The sequence below is a fragment of the Aptenodytes patagonicus genome, chromosome 11, assembly GCF_965638725.1.
Source record: "Aptenodytes patagonicus chromosome 11, bAptPat1.pri.cur, whole genome shotgun sequence".
Lineage (NCBI taxonomy): Eukaryota > Metazoa > Chordata > Aves > Sphenisciformes > Spheniscidae > Aptenodytes > Aptenodytes patagonicus.
In genome coordinates this window covers 15,881,481-15,895,099 of record NC_134959.1, presented here as the reverse complement: position 1 = coordinate 15,895,099, position 13,619 = coordinate 15,881,481, and the positions used below count along the sequence as shown (strand labels likewise).

General features: G+C 55.4%; 1 protein-coding gene across 1 annotated transcript; it reads left to right on the top strand.

The window, feature by feature from the left end:
- The first annotated feature begins 6,078 nt into the window (after positions 1 to 6,078).
- Positions 6,079 to 8,867, top strand: CBLN1 (cerebellin 1 precursor). Its single transcript, XM_076348866.1, has 3 exons — positions 6,079 to 6,357; positions 6,568 to 6,687; positions 7,886 to 8,867. The coding sequence occupies exons 1-3, from the start codon at positions 6,079 to 6,081 to the stop codon at positions 8,081 to 8,083; spliced, it is 597 nt and encodes a 198-aa protein (XP_076204981.1). The 3' UTR covers positions 8,084 to 8,867.
- Positions 8,868 to 13,619: the final 4,752 nt, after the last annotated feature.

The following is a 13,619-nucleotide window of genomic DNA, read 5'->3' as shown; positions in this document are numbered from 1 at the left end:
ACTTTTCTTTGAGAAGAGCAGCCACTAGAGGGAAGGATGCACCCAGAGAAGTTCCCCTCAGCACCTCTGATGCTTCCTCCATTAAGTAAAAAAAATTCAGAATTTTACCCAGCATTTGTAAGGTGGCCTGGTTTATCCTTTCAGATAAAATATATTGAATGAGATTGTTTTTAGTATGCAGTTTCACCGTACATCCTGAAACACAGCCAAAATTAAGGGCCAGAAAAAAAAATAAAAATCATTGGCTAAATTACACAGAGGAGATTGGATTACCTGTTCAAACAGAGCTCTTAATTCTGTGTATAAATAGAATCCACAAATACAAGACTACTGCGGTAGAAAATAAGCCAGCCAACAGTCCCTAATAACCCCTAATTATTAGGAGTTTCAGTTAACACTTGGACAGCTTTGGTCTTAATTCTTTTAAGTCTGAAGAGGCAGCATGACCGAGGTGGCCCCATTTACAATTACAGCGAGCACACACGCTGTTCCAACCCATGCTGGCTTTAGCCGAGTGTTCTCTGGCAGCTTGGGTTGGGATTTTGCCCTGTTAAAATATAATTACCTATCTGAATGGCGACTAATTTCCAGTTTGAGTTATTTCTTTGTAACAATGCACTTGTTTTGACAGAAGTCTATGACAAGAAAAACAAATCAAACTTCTGACCTTGGCATCATCACTCACTTAGGAATTTTTTGTACCTGAAAGAAAACCTGCTAATATCCCATCCAAGTAATGAATTAACTCGCATGTTATCAGTAAATACAACAACAGAGATCTAGCTGTAAAGCAGACACCTCTTAAAGTAAGACTGAAATCCAATGTTACTTTTTAAAAAACGAAAAGCTTGACAGCACTATACTACATGTGGACAATTATGGTTGTATAAACCAGAACGTTTAATAGTTGTCTCAAGGATGGTGTTTTCAAATATCTTTAGCAGTGAGCTAATATTCTTTCCCAGTTTTAAAGCTGCCCTATGTAATATATAAATGGGAGATTAGAAGTCAAATACTGTATTGCAGGCTGTCAATAAAAAGCAGCAGATGACATTACCCACATTATGTTAATAAACTGTGTTGTTTTTCAAAATATACAAACCCCAATATCTGTGCAGCCCAATGATCCCTCAAGGTAGACAATTTTATATTCATTTACTGCTGCAATCCCCACTTTGGTTAAGATTGTGTAACAGTTTCCCCTTTGACCTTCTGTTTGCAACTACCCATATCCATCAAAAATTCCCACTTCTGAGACTGAGGTTTGCCACGACTGCAAACTGCAAAAGGTGTATTTTTGTTTCAACATTTTATCACAATCTTTTTGAACATTTCAAAACACATGAAGGTACAGGGAAAACACTAAGCTTATTTTGTTTGATATTCCCTGGCCAGAAGTGAGATCTGAAAGTAAAAATCAGTTCTGTAGGAGGGAGTGCGTGATTAATGCACTCTGGTTTCATTAGATGAAAGCAATCAGGTTTCATTTGATCAAATAAAATTACAGAACGTTTGGATATGAATATACGCAAATGATCACCTGGCAGTTATTCTCAGGTACACACCCTGGAAAGCCTATGCACTCTTTAGGTGCCCATGCTACTGATGGGTTTTTACCCTCAGGGATGCCATCTTTCTCCTGCAACCACAAGCGATCACGAGAGAATTCCCTTGGCCCGGTGGTGTTCTCCCCTGGCACCTGAACCAGCCTGTCTGTGCCGTTTTCTGTCCTTTCTCTGCTGTGTACGACCTGCGCTGGCAGGCCTGTGGCACGGCAAGTCTCTGTGGCCCTTCTGATTCTGCAGGGTGTGGAACATTACAGGTAATTTCTGCTGGATGGCACCTTAGCAGTTCATCTGCTCCTGCTGTGCACTCTCTCACTGAACTCAGTCTGCTCTTTGAGACGCCTTAATTGCTTGCTGTGGAAGCTGAAGGTGACACCATAAGCAAATCACCATAAATACATGCAAACCTCTCTTAAGAACAGCAAATCAGATGGTTACAGATAGTGCACAGTACGGATGAGCAAAAGCTGTTTTGCTCTAAATCTCATTTTCACACATCTTCAGATTTTGTACAGAATCCCAGCAGATGCTTGGGAAGACAAGTATCTTAAGTTTATATGGGCATATATAAATCCCTGAATTGCTTTTTGCTGTTTATATTTCATAAACTAATATAGCAGTGAATGAACTGCATTTTCAGAACTGTGAACAAACTGCATTTCATATAAGTTATCCAGTTATGGGCCAGACCTTGCATTTCTTACTCAAGAAGGATTAAATCAAAAGGCAAGTAGTCTGTGAAAAGATGGTTTTATACACAGCTAGCTAAACTCTTGATAAATTATTCTCTCAAAGGAAAAACAAAGGTTTCCAGTAGATTTCTCTGTACTTGTTTTCAGAGAAGGTTATGCTTGGCCCCCTTAGAGGCCTTCTTCATAAGTGAAGCTGAAGTTAAATGTCTAGTGAGATTGAGTTTCTAAGGATGATTTTCCTAAAACAGGATTAAGGCTCACTGACAGTGTAATGGAGGGCAGGTAATGTTGCTGCTGCTGCTCACGATTTAAACTGCTTTGTGGCTAAACTATATTTTGGTTTCTACAGATAACGGTTCAGTACCTCTGAGCTTTAAACTTGCTTCTGTAAGAGGTAAAAACCAGGTTATTTCGGTCTCTCCATATTTTTTTTTTTGTGGAAGAAAATAAGCAACCCTCTCATGATCTGAGCAGGATGGTAACCAACCCTGAAGCGGTTCTTCAGAGACTTATGAGGATCATTCCATTAAATTTTTTTCCCTCCAGATTATTTCCAAGTTGTTTGTTTGTTGGTTTTTTTTTTTCTTTAACCATGGGTGAAACATTGGGGGAGTTCTACAAACTAATAGTCCGTGGTCAATCTGTCAACCTCAAGGTCGTGGCTAGTTACTGTGCAATGGACAGTTTGCACATTTTCTCTGTATCCACAAAAGCATTTCTTAAAAGCAAACATCAAACAAAGAGCTCTGCTTGACAAACACGTTAGTTTCAGTCTAATATCTACAACATCTATTACAGTTTGTTAACACTTTGACACCGTTCCCATTGTATCTGAATGACAATTGCCCTATTGTATCTCAATGACATTGATTAACAAGGCAGTTTGTAATTAGATGGGGTAATGTAATTCCCGGCCCTCTGTAAACATCTGGATTTGCAAATCTGCACTCCTAGCTTGGGAGCTCTCTGCCACACATCACTAATTACGCCATGTTCTTATGTATCAGTACCTACATCCTCCTGCTGAGTATCTCTTCTTTGTTCCCACTACGAGTCAGAGGCTGTTGTCAATACAAAGAAAATCAACATAACTGCCTAGCGCCGCATGTGACATTTAATGAAAATGAAGTAATGTCTAATTTGCATGGCTGGTGTTACTTTATTAAAGCCAGAACTGCAGAAGCTGGGTGCTGCAGTGCTAGTCAAGCGTGCAAGACTAATAGTCTGTGGCAACAGTGGTGTCTGGCCCAGGAAACTTTGCGTCCCCCCTTGCCTGCCTGCCAACCTGCTATGTGAGGAACAGGGCTTCTGGTAAAAGTGACAGATCTGTTCATTTTTCCAGGCCCGTCTGTTCTTGTTCTTTCTGTTAACTCTGTCCGTCAGAGCCCTTGAAGCAGTCAAGGTGGCTGGGGGAGGAAGGCCCACCCTGCCTCCTCCCAGGGGGGTCACCACAAAACATCAAGGGCGACTTCCAGCTCAGGAGGGAAACCCCTCCTGGATTCAAATCAGCAAGCTACAAATAAAAAGCTCGATAGCACATGAGAATTGACTTCTGTCATGCACAAGAAGTGTCTTAAAAGAGAAATATATGAACATTTTTTACATAAAAAAGAGCCATGTATGTTGGAAGAACACACAGTCAAGCACTCAAAAAACTTAAAAGGGCAGAGTTGCGCTCCTTCAGTTTCCATTTCCCCATCTCATTTCGCCAATACTGACAAGGATCCAAAATGCTCATTTTTGCTGATTTTTATTTGCTTTAGCCTTATTAGTACCCCTTAGAAATATTTAGAAACACTAATTTTATTTTTAAAAAAGTTTCTGATTCTGACTTCGGACTCGGTTAAGAAGGTCAGCAGTAATAATACATTATAAAACATAAGCTTATGTCTTGAAGTAAAACGTAACACACCTTCACAGGTTGTGGCTTCCCCACTCAGTTTTATCTCGTTTTCTACTTCTCAGGAGAGTTTTTGTTTCTGTTTTATTATCTCTCCAACTTCTTTCTGACCACTTTCCTTCCCCTATAACCATTTTGCCACCGCACGGGTTTCCAGACTGCTTCACTGCTGAACGTCTAAAATAAAGTGCGGGGTATTTTGACCCTCCCTGAGGTATGACGCCATTGGCTGTAACTACGTCCCGTCCCCCCAGAGCCAGCCAGTACCAACCCACAGGCAAACCCTGGCACCTCACAGGCTTCTGTCGGAGCAACTTTACAGACACGCATTTAACTTAGCAGGGCAGTAACATGAGCGGGGTTTTATTTGTAGCAGTTTTCAGAGAGAGATCAATTTGCCAGGTAAAAATCTTATGAATCACACAACCGGAACAGCACAGTAAAATAAATTCAAGCCTTTACCAAAATTCATAGTGAATTGCACTGGAGCCCAGTTTTGGATGATATTCAGTTTCCCAGAGAGGATGCTACCAACTCCATTAAGTTTTTATCTCTGAATATAAGTTTAATTTTGCAAACAGATCTGCCAGCTGCAAAATTATTTTGTTCCAGTGATTTGTTTCTAACGGTTCATCAGTAAATCTCTTCTTTCGCAATCCCGGCTTATGCTTTTTTGACAGCGCATCCAGAACGAACACTGGTCAGATGGCCACCAAGACAAAGCACTCTTTGCACTTTAGGAAGTAACAAGGGCCCTAAAAACGCGCTCCAGGCTGGAGCCATCCGGGCGCAGGGCACGAAGCACCGGCAGGGCGGGCACCGGGGGTGTAACTTTCCCTAACGGCTGGGTGCTCTGACGGCCAGAGAAGTCTCTATATGCTTTTAAAGTTTCTTGCCCGGGAAGCCTTGCCGGAGGCACTGCGTTTTGTTCCTCCCCGGGACGCGAACGAGGCGGCTGAAGGAGACAGCGGAGATCGGACACCCCGGGCAGGGGGACCCTTTGCGTCCCATCCGCCGGTGCGATCTCCGGCGGAGAGGGCGCGGGGGGGCGGATCCGTCCGCGGCTCAGAGCGCACCCGGTGACGCTACTTCTGCTCGGAGACGGCGGCAGGCCTTTGCCCCGCCGCGCAGCAGCCCCCTTCCTTCCAGCCTTCCTCGCCCAGGAGCAAAGCGGGCAGCCGCCGCCCCGTTCCGCCCCCCGGGCCCTCAGCCAGGCTTCGCCCGACACCCCGGTCCTCGCCGAGCTGCCGCGGGCCCCTCCGCTCCGCGGGGGCTCTCCCGCCCCGCACCCCCCGCCGCCCCGCCCCAGCCCAGCCCCGCGCGGTGCCGCCGCGCCCCGGCGCTCCTACCTGCGCGGTGCGGCGCGGCGCGGCGCGGCGCGGTGCGGTGCGGTGCGGTGCGGGCGGCTGCTCGGCACCTGCTCCCGCGCCCGCGCCCGCGCCGCCTAACAAAAGCCGCGGCGTCAGGTGGCAGGAGACGGACTGCGCGGCCATTGGCGGCGGCGGCGCGCGGCGGGCGCCGGTTGGGCCGGGCGCGGCGGGGGCGGGCGCGGGGCGCTGACGCCAGCGCGGGGCCGGTGGGGAGGCGGGGCCGCGCCCCGCGCCGTCTTTGTGCTCGCCGGCAGCCCCGGCAGCGCCGCCGCCTCCCGCCGCCTCCCTCAGCCCCGCGCGGCGCGGCGGGCGGCTCCGCACCGCTCGGCCCCGCTCGGCTCCGCACCGCCCCGCGCCGCCCCGCCCCGCGCTATGTGTGCCGGCGCTCCCGTGCCTCCTCGCGGCCGCTTCCCACCCGGCGGGGCGCTCTCGGCCCCGCTCTGAGAGCGCGGCGGGGCAGGGAGCGAGCGGAGCGGAGCCCGGACGTGCCGCCCGGCGCGGCGCGGAGCGGAGCGGCGCGGCGCGGCGCGGAGCGAAGGGAGCGCGGCGCCATGCGGGGCCCGGGGCTGAGGCTGAGGCTGGGGCTGGGGCTGGGGCTGCTGCTGGGCGCGGCGTGGCTGGCGTGCGGGCAGAACGAGACGGAGCCCATCGTGCTGGAGGGGAAGTGCCTCGTGGTGTGCGACTCCAACCCCACCTCCGACCCCACCGGCACGGCGCTCGGCATCTCCGTGCGCTCCGGCAGCGCCAAGGTCGCCTTCTCCGCCATCCGCAGCACCAACCACGAGCCCTCCGAGATGAGCAACCGCACCATGATCATCTACTTCGACCAGGTGCGGCGGGCGCGGCGGGGCGGCGGGGGTCCGGGCGCGCCGCCGCGGGAGGAGAGAAGTTGCCGGGGAAGGTGGCGGGGCCGGGCCGGGGACGCGCCGCCCCGCGGGGCCCTGCCCGCGGGAGGGGGGGCGCTGGGGGCCGGGGGCGACCGCGGGGCTGGGCGGCGGCGGCGGCCCCGCGGAGGTGCTGACGGTGCCCTTCCCTTCCAGGTACTAGTGAATATCGGCAGCAACTTCGACTCGGAGCGGAGCACTTTTATCTCGCCCAGGAAAGGGATATACAGTTTTAATTTTCACGTGGTGAAAGTGTACAACAGGCAAACCATCCAGGTCAGCCCCAAGCGCCGTCGCCTCGCTCCGCGGGCACCGCGGGAGGGAGCGGCCCGGGTCCGCCGCCCGGCGGGGACGGGGGCGATGCGGGCGGCGGGGCAGGGACATGCCCCTGAGCCGCCGCCGGGAGTGCAGACCTCCCGGCGCTTCCCCGCCCGAGGGGCCGGTGCCCGAAGGGCCGCGCAGCCCCACCAGGCCTCCGCCCGGCCCCTGCCCGCATGAGCCGTCCCGGGACAGAGGGCGATACCCCGGCGGCCGCCTGCCGTCCCCTCCCGGCCTGACTGGGCCCCCGGGCCGCCCCGAGCCGCGGAGCGCCAGGGGGGGAGCATCCCTGCACAGAGCCCGTGGGATCCGCGGCCCCCGGTGGGCTCCTCGCCCGCTGTCGGGTGGCAGAAGGTTTCATAGGGATTTGGGGTGCAGGGAGGCGCCTATGGCATGGATACGATAAGGAATACAGCTCTGTGTGTGCGTGTACGCAGCTGCCCTATACGCGCCTTTTGTATGTGGTTCGATGTATACGCACCTCAAGGTAGGGATAATAAATTACCGCCCTGAAGCCAGGTAGCATAACCCAGACAGGAAATCTGTCTGCGTAGCGATGCGCATTGCAAAGGTGAATGTACAGCTATATAGCACCGTTCTGGTGTGAACGGCTTCACACATCTAGATTGGGCAGGTAGTGTACTATTAATGTGGGGTGTGCAGTCCTGGGATCATTAATGCGAGCTGAGCGGAGCTTATTGACTGTGTTGTGGCATATTGTCTTTGCTGCCTAACAAAGGAAAACTACCTCTTGAATACACTTCAAACGCGCTGACTCCAGCGGCTGTGGCTCTGCTCCTCGCTGCCTCTGAGGTTTCACATAAAGCCATCTCTCAATAAGTATGAGCAGACCTCTTTTCATAGCCTGAAAACACAGGCAACCTATTGAAATTCTTCAAAATAAGATCAATGTCCTGTTTTATATGCACTGGGTGTTTTGATGTGGTTGTCGGTCTAAAACAGCGGTGAAAGGCTTCTTCCTTTAGAGTACATACCTTAGCTGGGTTCAGATTGATATTTCATTTTTATGGGGCTGGAGTTTCAGCTGTCAAAAGAGGCCCTTTCTTAACTAAGCATTTTGCCTGCTAGGCGAGCCCCGGCGGTGTCGTTGTCTGACTTTAATTGACGGAGGGCTTTGTTTTATCTTGCTCTTTAGGTGAGTTTGATGCTAAATGGGTGGCCAGTGATTTCTGCCTTTGCAGGGGACCAAGATGTGACCCGAGAAGCTGCTAGCAATGGAGTCCTGATTCAGATGGAGAAAGGAGACAGAGCTTATCTAAAACTGGAGAGAGGAAACTTGATGGGAGGCTGGAAGTATTCGACATTCTCTGGATTTCTAGTGTTCCCGCTTTAAATCACTTCTCATCCAAGAAAAGGGAGAGACGCGAGTCAGAATCTCTTACGAATTCCCAAGTCGTAGCTGGGTTTAAAGGGTCATGGACAGCAGACTTTTTACATTCAAATATTAAAGAAGCTAAATCCTGCTTAGGTTTGTGTACATCTGCTTTGAAGAATTACTACTTACTTTTGTTGTGTTGCAGTCAACAGGCGGGAGACACTATAATTGATCAAACCCCCATTTATATTCTTCTCTCTCCTCCCACAAAATTAGTTCCCGTCTCTGTGTCACTGGTGTAATCTGCCATCGTTCCCCCATGGTTTCTGCCTCGCACAAGTAGACTTTAGATATTTTCATTGTCCTTTACAGCATATTTTGTAGTTTTGTTTTTAAAACATGTTAATCTTGACTCTTTCTCTGAGTTTAACTTTTAAAAAAAACAAAAAGCAAAGTATTTTTGAATACATGGATGCCATGATGGAAGGGAAAATGCAATTCTTGCTGTGTACTGGCTGGCAAAAGGAAAAATTTCTACACGAAGAACTATTCACAGCCAAGGCTGACTAGAGTATTTCAATATTTCTATGTAATTCTGAGTGATTGTGAAATTTAAGGCTGCTAAATGTTTTGATGCTTGTTTTGCTCTTGTACAATGTGGCCCAACTAAGCGCCAGGAAGTATACTGAACTTTTACTATTACTCTGTAATATATGTGTGAATATCGAAGATTAATTTTTGCTTTAACTCAATAAAGTTTAAATGGGACTTTTATTTTTCTTAACCAGAAATAAGGTTTCTCAATGCAGGCAGGCGGGGGGAGGAGGTTCGGCGCGGTCCCGGGGCTGCGGTCAGCGCCGGCCGGGCTGCGGCGGGGGGCCGGGGGAGCCCCCCCGGGGTGCGGGTGCGGCCGCGGCCGCGGGGCCCTGCGGCTCGGCGCGGTCGCGCAAGCCCCGCGGGCGGTGCCGGCAGCCCAAGCGGACCCGTCGCTAGGACGTTTCCCGCCGACTCTTATGTCCACTTATTTGTAGCATTTATCTGTATTATATTCTATAAATCAGATCGCATTTTATACGGCCGTCCAAAAATACCCGATAATGTATACTTCGATGCTGGTATTATTTATTTGCTAGTATTATTTTGTTTACAGTCTTTTAAAGATGTAAATGCTATAATTTTGCAGTACTCAAAGAGATTACTACTTTTATTAAAAGGTGCGTACGAGGATTTCGATTGTATCTAAACTTTAATGTGAAATAAACCGGTGAAACGACCCCCTGGGCTCTGTGCGTGGCGCGGCGGCGGCCGGCGCGGGGCTGCTCCGCGCCCCGGCTGCGGCACCGGCGGAGTCGCACGAATCCCCGGCTCCCAAGGAAGGAATTTAATTAGCTCCAAGGGGGGGGGGGGGGTGTTAATACGAGCACAATAAGCAACGCTTCTCGCTTTATTCACAGGTTCTGCCCTGGAAACGGACCCGCGGGGCGGGCGGGGGCGCCTCGCTGGCCCGGCCTTTGCGCGGCCCTGCCGGGCTGCGCCGCGCTCCGCGCCGAGCTCCGCGGCGGGGCGGCCGGCGGGGAGCGGGGCCGGCCCGGGCTCCGTCCGAGCGGGAATGGCCGCGGCCCTTCATTGCCGAGTGAAACACATCAGCCGCGCGTCAGCACCTGCTCCTCTGTCACCTGGGGGTGCGGGGGCCAAAACGCCTTTCCCCCCCGCGGTTGCCGGCTGGCGCATGTCGCGATTCGCGCCCCGCAGCAGCGGGGAAGGCGCGGGCCGGCCGCCCGCGGCCCCCGCCGGCAGCTCGCCGGGAGCCTCGGCACCTGCGGCCGCTGGCCGGGAGCCGTGCAGGGAAGCAATTGAGATTTATGAAGAAGGGTTAACAACGGAAGGCAGTCGGGTTGTCTTCACTTGGAGTTATAGCCTGCCCGAGACAGCCCACATACCGGATTCTCCGGGCTGCACGCTCCTCTCTCAACACGAGACACTATTACCTTCCCCTGAAGCCTTTAACCGCTCCCGCACCGCGCTGCGCTCCCGGCCCCTCACGCCGGCGAGGCCAGGCCCGACCCGGCGCCTCCGGCCCGGCTGGCAGCGCCGCGGCCCCGCGCCCCTCTCCGCGCAGCGCGGCCCTCCGCCGCCGCCGCCGCCGCCGCCACCGCCACCGCCCGGAAACGCTCACCCACAAGCCACAGGTACGGGCGAGGCGAGCGAAGCCGCTCCTGCCCCCTGTGCCCGCAGCGAGGGAGCAAAGTGAGCAAAAAAAGAAGGGGAAACAGAAATCACCGGGCTGCAAGAGAACGGGCGGTGGCCCTGTTCCCTCCCCCGCCCTGAGACCGACCCGCGCAAGGAGCCAGGCTGCGGCTCCCGGCCGGGCCCGCCACGGGGCTGCCCCGGCAAGCGCCGCAGGTGCGGGGGCTGGCGATGACGCTGATGATGCTGATGCTTGTCTTTTTTCTTCTTTTTTTTCTCTCCCTTAACACGAAGCAAATAAACCCGCCACCTTCCGCTGAAAGTTTTCCCCTGGTTGTGAGAATCTCATTAATATTGTGCAGCTGGAAATTATATTACCCCCAATCGCAGCAAATCACTGCTCTGCGGCTATTACAAAACACCGCTGTAGCTGCCTGGAAAAACCTTGCCCGTTCCGCGCCCGCGCAGCAAGCCCCTCCGCGCCGCTCGCTAACGTGCATCAGCCCGGGTTAAGCCCCCCGCGGGCAGCGCTTCCCACGGGCGCACCTCGGGGCGCGGAGCAGCGCGGCGGGGCCGTCCGGAGGCCCCCGGGGAGGGGAGAGCATCACAGCATCCTCGCTTTGGAGGTAAAGCCACCGAAGAGCCCGTGGCGCTCGGCCGCCCTGCCGGGCCGCGGAGCCCTTGCCGGCGCCCCGGGGGAGCGGCCCGGCCCCGGAGCCCGCTCCTGCGTCCGCCCCGGCTCCCCGGAGCAGCGGGCGGGCCCCGCCGCCTCCAGGCTTCGCCGGGACCTTCCCCGGCCGCGGCGTCTGGAAGCAAAGGGGAATATGTCCGAGCAGCCGCGGGGGGGTTGCCGCCGGGTGATTTACTTCAGCAGATGCACTGTGTTTAAAAAAAAAAAACCCACCACCCTTTCCATCATCCCCGTCCCCCGCCCCGGTCAGAGGAGAGGGGGCCGGCCCCGAGAGGGAAAGGCCGCGAAGAAGCCTTCGGATCTGGCTGGAGGGCGAGGCGGGCGGCCGGAGGGGAGTCGTCAACGCCGTGCCTCGCCGGAGCAGGGCGCCGCCGGGGGGGGCGGGGCGGGGCCCTGCCGTGCCTCCGGGCGGAGAGGGAGCGCCCCGGCACCGGCGCTGCCCCGACGAGGCGGGCAGGGTCGCAGGGCAGCCCCGGGCCGGCCGCTCGCACCAGTACTTGCAGCCATCTCCACGCACAGTCGGTGCTTTGGCCCCGTGTTTAAGGCAGGGAAACGTAAAACGAGCGTTTTGTTTCAGCGGGCGCCTCGCATCGCAGCGCGGTCTCCGCGGGCAGCGCTTGAGGCGCGCCCCACCGCCCGTTTCCGGGGCGAGGGACGGGGCTGCGGCTGGCACCCCCCGGTGCCTCGGGCGGGAGGGGGGGCGGGCGGTGCGCACCGGCCGGCGCGAGGCTCGCACCTGTGCGGGCGGGCAAGCCGAGCGAGGCGACGCCGTCCTCCTGACGGCGCGATGGCGGGCCTTGCGACCTGCGGTACCCCGGGCGTTTTTCAGGAGAACGGGCTCCGAGGGAGCGACCAAGCCGAAGGAAACCGGACCCGGGTGCAAGCGGCCGCCTGCGCGGTGGGGTAAGCGCGCCGAGGCCGGCTCTGCCCGCCCACCCTCGGACGGGCTCACGCGACTGCTGGGGCTGCCCCGCGCCCGCAGGCCGCAGCCGCCATTTTGAGTGGCGGAGCCGGCCGCGGCCTCCGGACGGGCAGCCGGGTCCGGCTCCGGGCACCGCCAGCCGGGCTGCGCGGGGGCAGGGGCGGACGAGGGACAGGTGGGGTAGTGGGGCGGCTAAGGGACCGGCGGGGTCGCGGCCGCCCTCGGCTTTTCTCGGCGGCCCCGCCGCGACCGACGCGCAGCGAGCGGGAGCCGCTAACGGCGGCGGTGGCGGGTCGGGGGCGCCCGGGCCTGGCGACCTGTCCCGCCCGCAGCGCGGGGCCCCGGCCCACCGGCTCCTGCCCGGCTGCCCTCGCTCCCCGCCACCGAGGGGTCCCTCGCGGGGAGGCCGTGTCCCCTCGGCTCCAGCGGCCTCGTACCCAGCCCCCGCAACCGTGGAACCGCTGAGCCTGCTCCCGGGCACGGGTCCGCGCTTCCCCCAGATGTGAGCAGCTGCTGCTCTTCACCCGGCTTTAATGTGTTTTTCAGTTGATGTAAGTAATGTCTGATTGAATTTACTGCTGATTAGCGTTGAGCATCAGTTTACACAACAAGAAATTATGTTTCATTCAGTTCATTAGCATGACTAGTGTTTGGTTTATGAGCTTATCACTAATGGTAATGACCAGAGTTGATTGATTTCTAATGTGAATATAATTATACAGTGTAGGGGAATTAAAGGAAAAAATCCGTGTTTTTAATTGTTGGGTTTTTAGGGAGTGCATGTGGGGGCGAGGAGGTGGAAAGGGAGAAACAAACCAACTTGTTTCTGCACAAATGATGGGAATGTAAAGATTAATAACGCCAGCAGGAGACGGCGAGTTAGGTCCAAAAGAAGAGAAAGTCAAATGCAGTTAACTGTGGGAATAGTTAATGCACGCTCCACATTGCAAAACATAATTTCCCCTCTTCTACCCCCCAGGTACAGCTCGAAGCCCAATAAGTTCGCTTGGAAGAGGCCGTTCCCGAGGAGCCAGCAGAGGCAGGGCTTCGTGCATGGCCGGGCAGCAAGCTCCCTCCAACCCCGCCGGCGGCTGCGCGGCGGCAGGCTCGGCTCGGAGGCAGAGCCGCTGCCGAGCGGTGGGGAGAGCTGCGCCTTCCTCCGGGGTCAGAGGGAGCAGCTCGCTCAGCTGCAGGATCTTGGACAGCAGCGGCAGTGCCGCCCCTGGCAGGGAGTGCCTTGCCCGCCCCGCTGCCCTGATTCTTTCTGGGAGGGGGAGACAGAGACCGGCAAGTGCTGGAAAGCCCTGGCTGGAGCAGGGTGAAGGGCTGCAACAGGTAAGGGGAGCGGAGCGGGACTGCGTGGGCCAGCCGCCAGGTGGGATTTTAGAGGCAGGCAGGCAGGGAGGGAGGGGATAGTACTCTGAGGACTGGGGAAGAGCAAGTCAGAAGCAGCTTGTGTGCCTCAGCTGTGCTCTGTGTCCCTGAGAGTCATCCTCTGGGACTGTCTTTTCCACTTAAATGGAAAGGTGGTCTGGGAGGGTGGTGATCAGAGCGTTTTGTTGGAGGCACCTCCAGTGGCATGTGCAGGGGGAGAGGGGGAAGGCTTAGGTTCTGTGGGAACCCCTGTAGTGCAGAAATCCCAGAGAGGGGGCTTGCAGAACTGATCTCCCCTCGGGCAGGGTCAGTGGGGGAAGCATGGAGGATAGTCTGCCAGCTAAGAGTTGCCAAAAGGCCTCTCTTGTTGCTTGCCCAGA

What these genes read in the sequence shown, in the direction of transcription:
- CBLN1 (XM_076348866.1), top strand. Translation starts at nt 6,079, where the DNA reads ATGCGGGGCCCGGGGCTGAGGCTGAGGCTGGGGCTGGGGCTGGGGCTG. An exon ending in TGATCATCTACTTCGACCAG is followed by an intron (nt 6,358 to 6,567) that starts GTGCGGCGGGCG and finishes CTTCCCTTCCAG; the next exon opens with GTACTAGTGAATATCGGCAG. An exon ending in ACAACAGGCAAACCATCCAG is followed by an intron (nt 6,688 to 7,885) that starts GTCAGCCCCAAG and finishes CTTGCTCTTTAG; the next exon opens with GTGAGTTTGATGCTAAATGG.